This window comes from Stegodyphus dumicola, chromosome 12 (assembly GCF_044657685.1).
Source record: "Stegodyphus dumicola isolate Sdum_Otavi_A_Nest chromosome 12, ASM4465768v1".
Taxonomy (NCBI): domain Eukaryota; kingdom Metazoa; phylum Arthropoda; class Arachnida; order Araneae; family Eresidae; genus Stegodyphus; species Stegodyphus dumicola.
In genome coordinates this window covers 94305726-94319040 of record NC_140779.1, presented here as the reverse complement: position 1 = coordinate 94319040, position 13315 = coordinate 94305726, and the positions used below count along the sequence as shown (strand labels likewise).

At 31.6% G+C, this 13315-nt stretch overlaps 1 protein-coding gene across 2 annotated transcripts in view; it reads left to right on the top strand.

Annotated features, from left to right (window-relative positions):
• The window catches only part of LOC118186257 (cell adhesion molecule Dscam1-like), a 1080749-nt gene that overhangs the window by 759245 nt on the left and 308189 nt on the right, over positions 1–13315 (top strand). For both annotated transcript variants that reach the window (XM_085806701.1, XM_085806700.1), the window contains exon 10: positions 7046–7165. In XM_085806701.1, the coding sequence (XP_085662827.1) occupies positions 7046–7165 (120 nt within the window). The remainder of the gene's footprint in view (positions 1–7045; positions 7166–13315) is intronic.

The following is a 13315-nucleotide window of genomic DNA, read 5'->3' as shown; positions in this document are numbered from 1 at the left end:
ACTGCATATTCCGCCTGAGGAAATTTTTCTTGCCAGATCCTGCAGCTACTGAAGAGTTTTAACACCTACATGAAAGTAATAGGGAGTGTACATGAAGGTAATAACTATTCACACGTTTTCAATTATATTTTGCACATTCTGTTAGTAAGTATATTTTAAGTTGCTTTTTTCTTTTTAAGTAGAATTAAACTGAAGGTTTTTTTTTTTTTTTCAAATTTGCAAGCAAATAACCCAAGATATTTTCTGAATGTAACTATAAATCAATGTTTCATTATTTTTCTATTAAAACGACAAATTGTTTTACTTAATTGTTTGTTAAAACGTTAATGCTATTGTATTTTAATAATAACAGAAATTAAAGGAGACAGTTTTATGTTTTAAAATGGGGCACAATCGTAAATCCTGTGATCACAAGTAAAAATTATAAGTTCTTTAAAAAAAAGTTAGTGATTTCTTTTTCTGTTCAGTTTTTTAGGAACATTAATTAAATTTTATTCTTCACAACCTTAACTGTCATGCCAAAGTAATCAATCACGTCTCCGAAAAACCCCATAAACGTATAAGAGATAAGAAAATGCCCAAAGAGGGAAAGAATTCGAATTTTTTATTGTGTATTTGATAATACTTACATCTTTAAAAGTTAGAAAATATTGATAATGCCCCTGTGGTGTTATTTAAGCTCGTTTCAGATAACGAAGTGCATACTTAAAAATCCGAAATATTTGCAGAGACTCTGTCAAATGTTTATATAATAGGGGGACTGGAACGTAATGTCGCTTTCTTACATTAAATTCAAATGAATAAATTTGTAAAAAGTTTTTATTTTTAATCAATAATATAATCACCCTCGTTAATAGCAACCTTTTGCCATCTAGTATGCCGATTTCAATCCCAGACCGATAAAAATCAATTGGTTTTTGAGCAAAATATCTCGAGATGGCATTTTGGACATAATCCAAATTTTCAAATTTTTTGTCGCTAAGAAAATGTTGTAGGGATCGGAATAAATGGAAATCCGAGGGAGCGATATCGGGCGAATATGGTGGGTGAGGCAGTACCTCCCACCCCAATTCATTATATTTTTCCAGTTTTCGTCTTGCACAGTACGGTCTTGCATTGTCGTGTTGCAGAATGACGCCTTTTCCATTGACAATTGCCAGATATTTTATCAGTTCACTAGATCCTATTGTTCACAATAAAGGTCTACATTAACAGTTGTTCCAGGTCTCAGCAATTCAAAATGAACAATTCCGCGAATACTCCATCAAACACCCAGTAGCGCTTTTCGGGATGTAAACCCTTTGTAACCTCTATTAAAACTGCCTTTAGAGTTTTAAATTATCATATAGGACTTGTGCTTTTTTTTTTTTTTGTCTCCGCTAATCAAATAATCAGAAAACAGTTCTGTATGGTGCCGTTAAAGCAATACGTTGCATGTGATGGATAGGTTGGCTTTGTTCTTTTCGGACAGATTATGGGGGACTCAAACACCTGCTTTGCTTATTTTTCGATTATGCTTTAAATGTTCTTGGATGGTCGACCAAGGTTGGTTAAGAGTTTTTGACATGGATTTGCTTCCACTTCTGCCCTTAGCATGCTGTTGGCGACACGCGCAGAAACGACATTACTTTCCGTTCCCCCTATTATATTACTGTTCTTGCTATTGGTGCGTATTATATATGCAACATTTTGAAGGACTGTTGAGTATAAAGGTATTGAAAATTTATTCAGAATATTTTAATACAAATATTCTTGGTTTTCATCAAAATTATGAGAGTTTTTTTTAAGGTAGGCTTATGAGATTGACAATTAGTGATATTTTAAGGACTGATAAACTCTAAAAAATGTGAGGATGAGTCGACGAAATTTCCACATAACCAGGACAAAGCTATTCAAAATTTAACTTTCTCAGAAAATTATCAATGAGAGAATGCAAAGATGTGTCGAATACAAAAAAGGTGGCAACATTATTCAAGAGTCGAATCCGTTAGAGGAAAGAACGGAACTGATTTCAAAGAATGTGAATTATAAAATTTTGTGAATTATAAAATTTAAAAAAGCAATTAATAGGGACCAGAAAGAAACCTAATTTTTTTTTTTTTTTTTTTTTGTCACGCACTTTACTACACTGTAAATGTATACTGAAATTTTAGAGGCATCAAAAATTAATTATTTAAACAATGCAAAGACATTAAATTAATTAAAACCTTATCTCTGTAAAAAATAATAAGTTCACTTTTTCTGAAATTTTGATAACATTGACAGAAATCGATTATACGTATTTAAAACTCCATTGATGATATTTATTTTTTTTCTGACTTAGACGATGGTTTATTTAGTTTTTTATTGGCAACATTGTCTGTACTTAGAAGAAAACGATTTTTGTTTTAAAAAAGGTATATCGCAGTTCTTGTCGAAAATGTGAAGTGTAAATGCTTGGAAATATTGTTTAGATGTTTAAATAAAGATAAAGAATATTAAAAACGGATAAATTTTATTTAATCCTGGTGACTCATTTACATGATAGAAAGGTATATTTTTCTCTATTTTGAAAATATTTAAAATGGATAAAGTGAGTAAACAACGCAAAGTCGTTCGTTGTGCGTTCTCTAGATTGTAAATAAAATTATAGAAGATGTCAGTTCGGAAGAAACTGGCAAAATCTTAGATGTCCATTCTATGTTTTAAATCTTAAAATGCGAAGAACTTCAGAAATTAAATCGTCAGTCTGTGGAGCTCCTAGGTGATGGTAGTAAGGATGAAGCATTCGAAAACGAAAGTCAGTTAGTTGACATTAACATTTTGAAACACTTTTTTAAAAAAGAGATGATAAATCAATTCTAGATCGTGAAAATCAAAGTTCAAATGCCCAAAAATTGAACTTGAGACATATGCTGGAAAATTAAATGGGTGATTATCATTTTGGTCGATGTTCAAGAAAATAGACGAGGGGAAGCGTATAGACCCAGAAGGTAAGCATCCATATTCAGTGTACCGTTCCAAATTCTAGAACTAGAGAGCTCGTTCAAGGTTATAACGCGACTCTTTTCAACTATTCAAAATATTATTTTTTAGTCCAAAGGGGGTTTGTTACTAAAGGACTATTGTTTTCGTTTTACGATTTTGCGTCGGAATCCTATAAACGGCATATCACTTTTCCAAACCTTGTCACCAAATACTGTCGCCCTGTATTATCTTTGAAGAAATTGAATAATGAAGAATTTGCATAAATGTATGTATGTTTCTCGCATTGTGATAAATCAACGGTACCTAGAGCAATGCAGTTTTGAATGACGTAATCCTGCTGCGAATATGGGCATCTGAAAACCTAAATTTGAAATTTGGAATTTGTTTTATTATCAATTTCATATTTTGTAAACCTTTAACCAATTTTTGATTACGAAAATCAAGCATTTCAAAGCGAGCAATTGCATCGTTGTACAGAAAAAACATTTTTATCTCCAGCGCGTGAGACTGTGTATCGGAAATTCTAAAGATACGCTCATTTTAAAATTATTTTGCGACATTGCTGTTGAACTGAATTTTATGATTTAAGTGCAAAGAACATGATATTTAATAAATAAAGGTAACACACAAAACGTTAAAAAAACCGCTCCTTTGGACGTAATTAAAAATCTGAAATCTTTCAGATTATATGTTTTTTTTAATCTTATTGATTTAAATAAAAATGAATTTAATCCATGACATATATAGTTAAAACATTACATATTTTAAACATTACAGAAGGTATATAACGTGTTGATGTTCGTCTAAATGCGTATACATCTAATATCTTACAAAATATTTTGCCATACCACATGGGCGATATCCGTCGATAATCGGTATTGACAAAATTAAAAGGGTCGCTCTTTGGCGTTCGTTAAAATCTTAACATTTTGAGATCTTTTTTTTTTTTTTTTTTTTTTTTAATTTCCAGGTAATATGTGAATCTCCGACTCAGTTTCTAATTAAAATTTCTCAAATTTTGCTAAGTAAAAAATGTTAGCTAAATTCAATCAATAATAATAGTATGATATCTGATTGGTCAGTCAGTATGCAGTTTACCACCGTATTATTTCGGTTCTAATATGACGCCAAAAAGACAAAATAAACTGCGAAACTAATACATTCTTTCCTTACATTTTATACATATTTATCTGCTTTTGAGGGTAAAAGGTTTTTATCTGCTAAGAAGAAAATTAATCTTTCGCATAAATGCACAATTATCGCTTTGGGGGGAGAAATAGAGTGTGATATCATAAAATGTTTCAAAATAATTGGAATTAAATTTCTTTAAAAGCCTTCTTTCTTCGATCATTACATTAAAATATTTTGATAATAAATTCAGGTGGAAAGTTTTCTATTATGACAAGCTGTTATCGTCTTTGTATCGGATAATAAAAGTTTATTAAAATACCCTAAAATTCAACAGAGCGTCGCAGGGGACGATCTTAAAAGCTTTTCTAATGAAAACAATTTCGGCATCGTAATTTATGAGGTACACGTTATTCCTTCTTTCGTATAATAATAGTTAAATGCCGCAACAATCCCCAACGACTTGCTCTCTACTGGAAAATTAAACTCTTATCTCTATTTTCTTCCTTTTCTTTGAAAAATCTCTTAAGCTTGCACGCTGCGATGGATTCTTCTAAATATGTGATTTAACTTTTGGAGCATAGTTTACTATCACTTAATGACTTAAAACGTACGAAGGTCATTGTTTGTCAACATATTGTTTGAGGCGATCAGTAAATTAAGCCCTTTTCAAGAAGGAGCAAAAATGAAGTAAAACTAATATGCACTACATTTTATTCCTTCATTTGAAGAATTTCTGATACAAACTAAACTTTTCAAATTTTGTTTTCTATTATTTGCTTGATATTTCATTTTTATAATACCATGCTAAGTTAATTCTAATGAAAGAATAAGTTTGACTTCACATCACTTTTTTCTTCTGTGAACTTATGCAAACCGAAAGCTATCATCGTTAAAGGGATGAAAATCATTTATTGCAAATGTTGTAAATACACTTAAGTATGAATTTAAGTAGATATAATTTATAAAAAGATGTGTGTCCAGGAGCAAATTTATCTTTATCTCTAATTGTTCAATGTAGAATTAAAATAAATGAGTATTATTATTAAGTTCCACAAAAGAAAATGTAAAAACGTTATTGCCTTATACTAAATTAGATAAACAAAAACATTTTTATTCCTGCGTTAAGATACGCGTAAATGTTATGAAAAAATTAAATTAGAAACACACATGCAAAATGATCTTACCATGAAACACCCAGCCGATTCTCCTATTGTGATTGTGTTACTAATTAATATAGTTAATATTTATCACAATTATTATATAAAAATATATCCAAATTAATATATCGAATCTGTTCATATATGGAAATTCTATAACACATTTAAAATATATCTGATGTGGACACCACATGACCTCCTTGTGCGGCCTATTAAATTATACTTATTTTGGATGTACTTCATTTAAACTTATTTCTCGAATTTCATTAGATATATATCTCTTATTCAATAAATTCAGTTCTCCCTTCGAGGAAAGGTAAAAATATGTAACAACACAAAACACCTTCTTTAAAAATTGCAAAATACAGATAAACCTAAAACACAAAATACAGTTAACATTCTTTTCAATTAAAACATTAGTCAGACTGGGCAAAACAACACTGAATTTGGTGCATCAATGACTTAAATCACTATACTACTGAGAATTTAAAATGTAAACATACAGCAGCAACATTAGGCCTAGCGCAACTTTTAAATTGTTGATAATTCTATAAATGTTGCATGCAGATTAAATAAAGGTATACAAATCTTAACTGAAACATAAGAGCAGTATAAGCCATACACTTTTAAAGCAAAAACTGCACAAATTACGAGCATATAGGGGAAACAACCGAGTTCACCGAGCTGTCACGCATATGTATGCGTATATATATATATATTGAATGATCTAAAATTCATTGAATTCATAAACAATCATACATAGTTTTTCTAATACTTGCGCAATAGCTGCAAAGTAAGATAATAATAATTTATTTACTAAATAAATATTCATTATATTATCTCCTAATATAAATTTAGTAAAATGTATCAAAATGAGAACCCATAAGTAGGAAGTTTAATTCTGAATATTGTTTTTCAAAGTAACTTGAGTGTAAATTATGAATAAAACATTTTAAGGAGACTTGAATTTAAATCATGAATAACAAAATTTCTTACTACAGATAATTACTTTGAGTTCTATTTCATAATTCCAGTTAAGATTACTGCTGTTTATTATGTTTAATTTTATAAAAATAGTCTTGAATTAACATGCATAAAAGCGAAGTGTCGGGAAACATTTACTCAAGTATCTTGCAAATTTTACTGCATAAATTGGCTTTTCACTCAAAATTTCTAAAGAATCTTGTATTAGCGGAAATGCTTTATTCAGAATGAGTTCTTTGATACTCAGCCCCATATACAAAATTTCAACTTTCTACGGCTACTTGTTTTTGAGTTATGCAAGATACATATATAGATACTTCCGTTCAAATGTATAGACATCACAAAAAACTCCCTTCTGAGTTCATTTAAAATTCATTTTTCAGTGTTTTTTTTTTTTTTTTTTTTTTTTTTTTTTTTGAAAAATGTATCATTTATTCTGTACGTACGTATAGATGTCACACACAAAATTTCATTCAGATAGATTGGGGAGCAGTCAAAATGGACATTTTCGTTGAAATACATTACCTGAAATTTTTCGCGTTTACAATAAACCCTATACTTCGCACAAGGATGTAAAAGCATGTAAACTCACGTCATTATAATATGAAACACGCACGTTTTTGAATACATATAACACGTTTATTTTGAAATTTCATGAAACGTTTGCAATCTGTATCAACGCACATTTATTAATAAATGAGATAGCTATAATGAATTTGCATACTTAATTTCATAGCCATTATTAATGCTTTTCTGAAATAGAAAGTTTTTCGTCTCTTTCTGACTTTTTTTTCTTTTGTTTTTAGTACCACCACGATGGGTTTTGGAACCAAATGATATAACGGCGGTCTCTGGGCGTCCAGCAAAAATTAGCTGCCAGGCAGATGGTGTACCACATCCACATATCAGATGGAAAAAAGCTACAGGTATGCATATGTATGTTATATCTATTAAAAATATAAGGGTTTTCAAATATTTTACTTCAAATATGGAAGAATCTTACAAAGGTAAACACTTTAGAAATCTTATTTAGGAAGAATTAAATTTACGTATACTAGGTGAGTCAATAAAGTAACTGGACAATTTCTTACAAGAAAAAGATTGGTAGCATAGATATAAATTTGCTTTATAGGCATTGGAACTAACTGTTCGCACAATACGCATAATATTTGTCTTAATACTCAAGACGTTTTCAAATTCATGTACTTTTATGTCCAGCTTAAATTTCGGAAAAAGAAAAACATCATCTCGCAATAACTCAAGAGCATATCCTGAGTAATTTATCACTGCAATTTAATGCTAAGATACTGTTGTATAAACAATGCTGTAAGGGACCAGCGTTTTCATGTAAAATAAAAAATTACCCAGAATCAAAAAATTCCTTTTTATTCGCCTTATTCTATTTCTTAACCTAAAAGGCAGCTTCTTGTAAAAGTGTTGGTTGATTGATTTAGGGTCAATTCATGGTGGATAAGTCCTTTGTGACAAAAAAATGCAAGTCACCATAGTCTTTGATTTCGACATATGTGCCTTTTTTTTCTCTGTGGGAGAAGACGGTTCTTTGCAGTTTCCACTTTGTCTTTTTGTTTCTGGGTTGTGTTGCAGAATCAAGTATTGACTAAAGGGTCTTTTATAACCTTCTCCAGTTTCCACTGTAATTAAGGCTCGGCTGGAAGTCGTTTAAGGCCCACCGAAAAGTTAGTCACATTTACAATAGTACAATATTTTAAAATCTTGCTTTATCTAAGCTTTATTTGCTTATCCTAAGCATATCTGAAAGTTGCTGATTTGTTGCAAATCTATCAGCTTTTAGCGGACAACGAATATACTTTACATTTCTTCACTTGAATTCATTTACATTTCTTCACTTGAAGTTGAAGAAGTTGCTAGCGCGTCGCGCAGCTGTAGCAGACGTCCGGGATTCGATCCCTTGGCTGGACAAGGTTGACTCATTCCTTGAATGGGTCGATAGAATGAGTATCAAGTTCACTTGTGAACTAAACACCGGGGATCCTGCGACAAGCTGGCCACTTTCTTAGGGCATATGCTGATGCACTAAGCGGCTCAAGGTCAAGAAAGCAGATTTCGGGGCACTGCAGGTCGTGGCCCACTAGGACTGTTGCGCCACTGAGTTCAGTTTAGTTTGAAGTTGAAGAACGTCCTGTCTTTGGTTCATCTTTAAAGCATGGTTGTACTACTCATATATTTGTGTTCTTCATAATTATGCATCATCATACACTTTTCTAATCAACTCTGAAGGCTCTGTATCAGATTTACCTAATTTGTAACAAAATGTACTGTTAAGAAGTTATCCCATTCTCGAAACAACTTTTTTGTGCAATGTTTTATAAACTTTAACTTTTTGAACTATCATAAATTGTTATCAAATTTTAGACAAACTGACAGCGAAATCGCTAGTCTAAGATAAAAACTGAAACATGTTTTAATAAAAGGGTGTAAAGACCCTTTTATTAAAATTAAAAAAGAACAGATGGCACACATCTTGATTACAACTAAGCCAACACTTATGGCGAAATAACTTAACTAACACTAAATTCAGAATTAAAATTAGCTATTTGTCAAAGACTAAACAGTCCAATTTTACGCGAAGTTGACTCACAAACTTAACCTGCGTAGATATTTAAATTAGAACCGTCTTTTTTTTTTTCCGGCGTGTGCATATCCATTAAATTCACAATATTTCATGGAATATTTGTGGAAAGTTTCATAAAATTACTATAGTAATATTACAAATTATTTTTTTATATAACAGAAAACTTGGAAAAATAAAAGTTTTCAAAAAATATGTTTTAATGTGTGCAAACACAAACAGGAGGGAAAGAAAATTTTTGCAAGTATGAAAATTAAATTGCGTAGCTAATCTTATTTCCGATCACTTCACAACAAATTGAAAGGTTCAAAATCTTTTGAACATCATTAAAGGATTTAAATGAAAATTTTTCATTTTAAAGGTATTTAGAGTAGTATGTGTAACTTTGGACATTATCTTCCGAATTCTTTTAAGCATAAACTTCAAGTTCATGGCGTAGAACAAGAATAGCCGTAATTCTACTTCTAATGATCGGATAGACATAATGAAAGTAGTTATGGGAAGCTCAATGTATAAGCTTTAAAATAAAATTTAAAGAAAGTTTTGAAAAATTTGATCAAAATTGACAATAAGAACGCGGTCAGGTACCTTAGCCGAAATGAATAGACTGGATGAAATCTTTTATTACATAACTAAACAGAAAAAGAAGTTCGCAGTTGATAGCTCCAAATGAGCGTTTAAAAAAACTCATGAAATTCCATAATGCCGAAATATATTTATTCGCTTTGCAGATTGTTTAAAACGCAAAGAAATAAAAAAGCAGACTTAAACTATTTTATTAAAGTAACTTCAGAGCTCTAATAAATATTTATTTTTTTAAACTTATACATAATGAATAAAATAGAAAACTTGAGAATAATTTATAACAACTCACACCCACGTTCTGCAGTAAGGGGCTGTTCCATTGATATAAATTTCCTAGAAGATATGAAACGTATTAGAATACTAGTCATGGGTAGCGTTAGAATATTAGTCATGCGTTGAATAATGCCTATTCTCCTATTTCCGTGTGTAGGTTGGGATTATATTATTAATATACATGCAGGATAAGGATGCCACATACTCTATTACTAGAAGGCCAAGAACTGTTGGAGTATTGCAGCTTCATTAAATCCTTACATGCAGATGTGTCGAAGAATCGATTCTATCGTCATATTATGGTAGAGCAATCACATTGTAATGTGTTACAATAGAAAAGCCACCTTTCTCTTGCATAAAAGTATGCTTTCAGCTGTATTTGAATATTCACTGAATAAAATAGGTTACTTTATATATAGGAAGATTGATATTCAAGACTGAAATCAATATTTAATTTTGACTTTCAAATGTGCAGCAGGATGCCTAATCCATGAAAATGGAAAACTTTTGTGCTGTCGAATCTTTAAATTTTTGTGGGAAATTAAGATGTAATTTTATTATGTTTGATTGAAAAACAATTTACTCTTATATTATAATCTTATTATATTTCCATTTTCAAAATCACCAGCTTTTATATTAAGAACGGCTTCATTTTATACTAACTTCAAAATTAAACCTAGTTAAGCTCAAATAATTTTATTTCATGTTCAGTTTTGTATGTGGGGATGTACGTATGTATACATGTGTATATATTACATACATAGATCTATATATCTGTATTTATATTAGCAGAATATTTATCAAGCCTTAGTAAGTTAAGTTAAAAAAAAATTCTGCATTCTTAGGGCAAATCCAGAAAGCTTCGATTAATAATTTTTAAGGCTAACTAGGGATTTAAAAAGAACTTGTATTTTATGTAATATTGCATAAAATACAACTTCTTTCTTCATTGTTATTTGATATATATATATATATATATATATATATATACATATCTCAAATAACAATGAATCCTGTTTATTTTGCGCTACTCCTGAAATTAAGTCGAAAATTTTTGACTTCTCTAATTAAGAAAATCAGAAACGTGATCTAATATTCTAATTGGTATATTCTTTCCAGAACGTTACCAAAAATTTGCATTTAACTTATTTAAGTTAATTCCTTTTAACTTAATCAAGTTCAACGACTACCATACTTCGTGGCATATTTGTACTTCTTTTGTTAGCTAACTTTATCGTCCGAAAACCGATAGTGATAATTGTGCAAGTGATTTCATTTCCGACGTACACGGTTACAGTTACAACATTATAAAGTAGTCATAAATAACCTAGTAGTAAATATCACAATATTTTGCTTCTTTAAAAGAAATCTTCATTTCAATAAAAATACATAATATTATTAACATTACAATAACTGACTGATGTTATAGGACGCTAACTGAGCCGGACAAGTCGCGCAAGTTTCAGTTACCTTATAAAGCCTTAGGGGCACTTCTCAAAAATGAGTCTTGACAGCATTTCCCACCAGAGACATTGGAAGAACGGAGGAGAAGGAGACGAAAAAGAGGACCCGGTTTTCCAAAAAATGAACAAATTAGCAATAGATAAAGCTGAAATGAGCTGGAAAGTAAATAACAGAAGTTATCTGAAATCGCATGTTTAAAATGAAGAATCTGTGTAAAATCCTTATCAAAGAGGTTTACAAGGGAAATAAAAATGGAAAATCAAATACAAATTGAAAACAGTAATATAAAATAAAATGGAATGCAGAAAAGCAAATACAGTTTCAACGGTAATATAAAAATGAAATAGTAAAATAAAAATGCTAATACGATTTTGAATACACCGAATAAAAATAAAAATAATCAAATTAATACAATGTACCAGCAAACTAGTTCTCATAGGAAAAAACTGTGAACAGTGGAGGAAGGGGAAAATTAGGCGAATGTTATCAAAATTTTCAGCGGTAAAAAGATGGGAAGGGAAAATACTCGAGGAACTACGGTAATTTAGTAATGGCAATTTCCATGTTTTAGACTTCAACTCTTATTTTAAAGCTGTAATTTTAACTCGACCGAGCAAACGGAAATGAAATTGATTTTAATTTATTTGAGTAGTTACTTAAAAGAGACTAGTTTTTATCACTTAATTTCAATCAGTTTAATGCTAATGTTTTAATGTTTAAATCTCTGCATCTAATTCATTGAGATTTTACTGGATTTTGTACTTGTATACATCTTTCATGTTTCATTTATTTCTTTATCACTTGGATTAATAAATACTCATCAGTATTCTCTCTTAGTTAATTTATAAGAGCTTTTCTCCCTCTTTTCTGCATACCTTCGTGGTGTAATTGGAAGCATACTCGACGCGTATTCGAAAAGTACAGGGTTTGAACCTTGGACAGGGCCTTACATATATTTTGACTTCTCTTGCTTCCAAAAATTCTAATGATTTTCAAAGTGAAGCCCGAACTAGAAGGTGGTGAACGATAATGCGTCATCACCAGGATTTAGTGACTGGATCTCCTAATTCTCAGTCGCCCTTTAAAAGCAGGAATATATTAGGCGATAACAATAGAGAGACCACCTTTTTCTCCGTTTTCTAACTCCCTTCTTTCCATATACCTTCGCGGTATAATTGGAAGCCTCCTCGACGCAAATTCGAGAAGTTCAATCTTCGAGACCGGCGAGGGCATTGCACAATTTTCACGTCTATTGTATAAGGTATTTCTCCCGCCTTCCTAGCGTGCCTTCGTGGTGTAGTGGTTCTACACGCTGGGCCGGTATTCAAGAGGTCCGTGGTTCGATTCCCGGCGAAGGCGTTTCCTCATTTTTAATCTTGCCTGCTTCAAAAAATACGTAATGTCTCTACGGTGGGGCCCGAACTAAAAGGTTGATGGATGATGATTCTCCTCTCCCGGGATTTGGCGATTAGGTCCCCTAAAAACCCCATTCGCTCTTTGAAAGGGAGAGTATATGTGATATATGTTATTTCAACACAGCCACCAGAGGGCATCACATATGTGCCGACAGCGAGAGCAATCGATAGATGTTGATTTCACGCGAAGGTGGTAACAAAAGAACTATAGCAATATTAAAATAGCAAGCGCAAGTGGACGCTGAGTAGTTATTTAAATACTTAAAGTCAGGCTGTATCTAACAAGCGTGAGAACGCGCAACGGTACTGTTATTCAAATCTGTAGCTTTTTTATTAATTATTCATAAAATGTCTGTGGTGTGGAAGTGCTATTCTACTTAGGGGTATCATCTTCAACACCCCGCCTACATATATAAGGTATTTCTCCCGCCTTCCTAGCGTGCCGGTATTCCATAGAGGTATTCTTAGCCGGTATTCCAGAGGTCCATGGTTCGATTCCCGGCGAAGGCGCTTGCTCATTTTTCATCTTGCTTGCTTTCAAAAAATGCCTAATGTCTCTACAGCTGCTTCGAAATATCCTAATGACTATACAAGTTTTACTATTTTAGACCGTATACACCAAATTGTATGAATTCGCCGTGAACGTGGCCCATCAAGGCCTTTCATGTCATGCTCCGAAAAATCTACACGCAATCCAATATTAATTGGAATTTGTATCTAGGGCCGTC